This window comes from Penaeus monodon, chromosome 4 (genome assembly GCF_015228065.2).
Source record: "Penaeus monodon isolate SGIC_2016 chromosome 4, NSTDA_Pmon_1, whole genome shotgun sequence".
NCBI classification, from domain to species: Eukaryota; Metazoa; Arthropoda; class Malacostraca; order Decapoda; family Penaeidae; genus Penaeus; species Penaeus monodon.
In genome coordinates, this window is record NC_051389.1 from 60,031,766 (window position 1) to 60,034,064 (window position 2,299).

The 2,299-nt window shown below is 33.9% G+C and overlaps 1 protein-coding gene across 1 annotated transcript in view; it reads right to left on the bottom strand.

Moving 5' to 3' along the window:
* Nucleotides 1-1,008: 1,008 nt before the first annotated feature.
* The window catches only part of LOC119572635 (NAD-dependent protein deacetylase Sirt6-like), a 13,164-nt gene continuing 11,873 nt past the window's right edge, over nt 1,009-2,299 (bottom strand). Inside the window, 1 exon segment of the mRNA XM_037919739.1 lies at nt 1,009-2,299. This exon segment is cut by the window's right edge and continues 798 nt beyond it. Coding sequence (XP_037775667.1) covers nt 2,294-2,299 — 6 coding nt within the window. The 3' untranslated portion in view covers nt 1,009-2,293.

Here is a 2,299-nt window from a genome sequence, read left to right on the forward strand (position 1 = left end):
TAAAACCCAAGTTATGCAAATGGTTCAATATGAATGTACATTATCATCTATTGGGTAAATATTATGACATACTTTTTTTCTCTAAGGTAAAGAAATTTGGTCTGTTATGATCAAAAGTTGAGAATACTTTATTTGATTAAATTTTTTTAAGTATTTATACTTTTGAAGTAACTTTGCTGTACTGTTTGAAAAGCTTACATTGGGGTTAATAAAATTGGAAACAAAGGTTCATTCTCACACAATTCCTTTCCAGTTATTTTCATTACCTCACCTGCAAGTGACTTGTTCATAATCATTACACATGCCACAGAATGTAAAACTTTTACATGCAAGTTTAGAAAAAAATAATGTTGCATGCCTCAGAGGGAGTGAGCCTGGAGAATTATATTTTTTTTTAACTAGTACCCTTTTGAGAGGTCAAGTACCCTTAATTTTGAATGCTAATATCATAGATATTTCTTTCTCTCTCTCTCTCTCTCTCTCTCTCTCTCTCTCTCTACTCTCTCTCTCGCTCCTTCTCGTCTCTCTTCTATCTGAGACTGCCTCTCTCTCAGCTCATCTCGCCTTAGACACCTATCGTATATCTGCAAACCATCTCTCTCTATCTCAACCCCTCTCGCTTCTGATCCACCTCCAGTATCTCTCTCCACCTCTCTCTCTATCACATTCTCTCCTCTCTCTCTCTATCTCTCTCTCGCTCTCTCTCTCTCGCTCTCTCTCTCGCTATCTCTCTCCTCTCCTCTTCTCAGAATACTTCAGTCTAATCTAACAATGATCATCTGACTCATCACCATTGCATTACAGTGTGTGTGTGTGTGTGTGTGTGTACCCTAGACTTCACTCCCAGACGACAACAACAAATACTTAATTAATTTTGATATATGCTTTTGGATAATTCTTGGCCATTGACCTAATAAATGACACTAGCTTTGCTTTATCACCTCACACTTCTATGTCAAACAGACTCCCTCTGCATTTCCGAATACTGTACATCTTGATCTTAATGAAATAGATTTGTAGGTAAATTTGCTGCTTTCCCAATGTTCATAGGCAGGACGAAATTGTAACATTTAGAAATAAAAATTACTTTTTTGGTAAAAAACCATTTTCTTTTTAGCAAACTATTAAAAATTAAGGTTGTTATTAGAATCCTGTCCAGTCTTGTGTTAAACAGCCAGAACAAAATAACATATAGATAACATTAGAAACATGTTTCTATTTCTAATATAGCTTTATTCAGCTATATAAATCATTCTAGCTGATTAAAATCAACAGGTACTGCTTCTGCTCGCACATACTGTACAGTATATACAACAGCTAAAACTAACATCAACTTAAGCCTTGAACATTAACCAACTTCAAACTCAAAAGTGCCTGTTTACTTTTGACTATAAGAAATAAATTATCTGCACATTCTTTTCTATATAAAGTAAAAAGATATAATTAATTCCTCCTTCAGTCTTTACCAGTTTAGGGTGTATATAACTTGTATGCTCTCTAGAAAAACTTGTCTGTGGTATTAACTTTACCATTTCATTTGAGACATGAGACACAAATAACAAAATACCTATCAATGTAAATCTTTAGAAATAAAGGATATGGTACACATAAACAAAATAACCATAGCCACTGGTGTCCATCCTCTTCGCCAGACTACACATCTACACGACCCCTGAACTGTCTTTGCTCATCACCTTGGCCCTATCTTTCGAAAAGGTTCAAAATCACACTTGAAAATGTTTTCTACAAAGTTTAAAAACAGATCAGTCTTACACATTACTATACAATGCTAAAATTATCCATTCAGACTTAGTCACTTGCTCAATAAAATCCAGCAATACAGTGTCTCCTTTTCTAAATAATTTTGTTCTTCAATGTCCAAGAAACAATGCACAGTACAGATCTTCCTGATGCACCCTGTACAGAAATATCAAGATGTACAAAACTATTCTTACTTCCAAAATGTTATCATGCCTTCTTTACAAAGGATTTGGAGGCATAACATAAAGCTGGATTCAAAAGTTCTATCTCACTTTACATATCTACTTACCCTACACTATATATATATATATGTTTCTTTATAGCAGATGTATAACAACTTTTTAAAAATTATTTAAAATCAATTTTCTGTATCTAAATCACACTTCTTAAAAACATTTTACAAATAAACAAAACAAACTCACTTAGCTCAAGTTTGCTGTGCAAAATGCCTTATCATATTCACATTTACATACTGGTAAAAACTTGTGTACTCTAAACACGCCCCTTCTACAGTACTGCATGAGCCCCTGGACTAAAA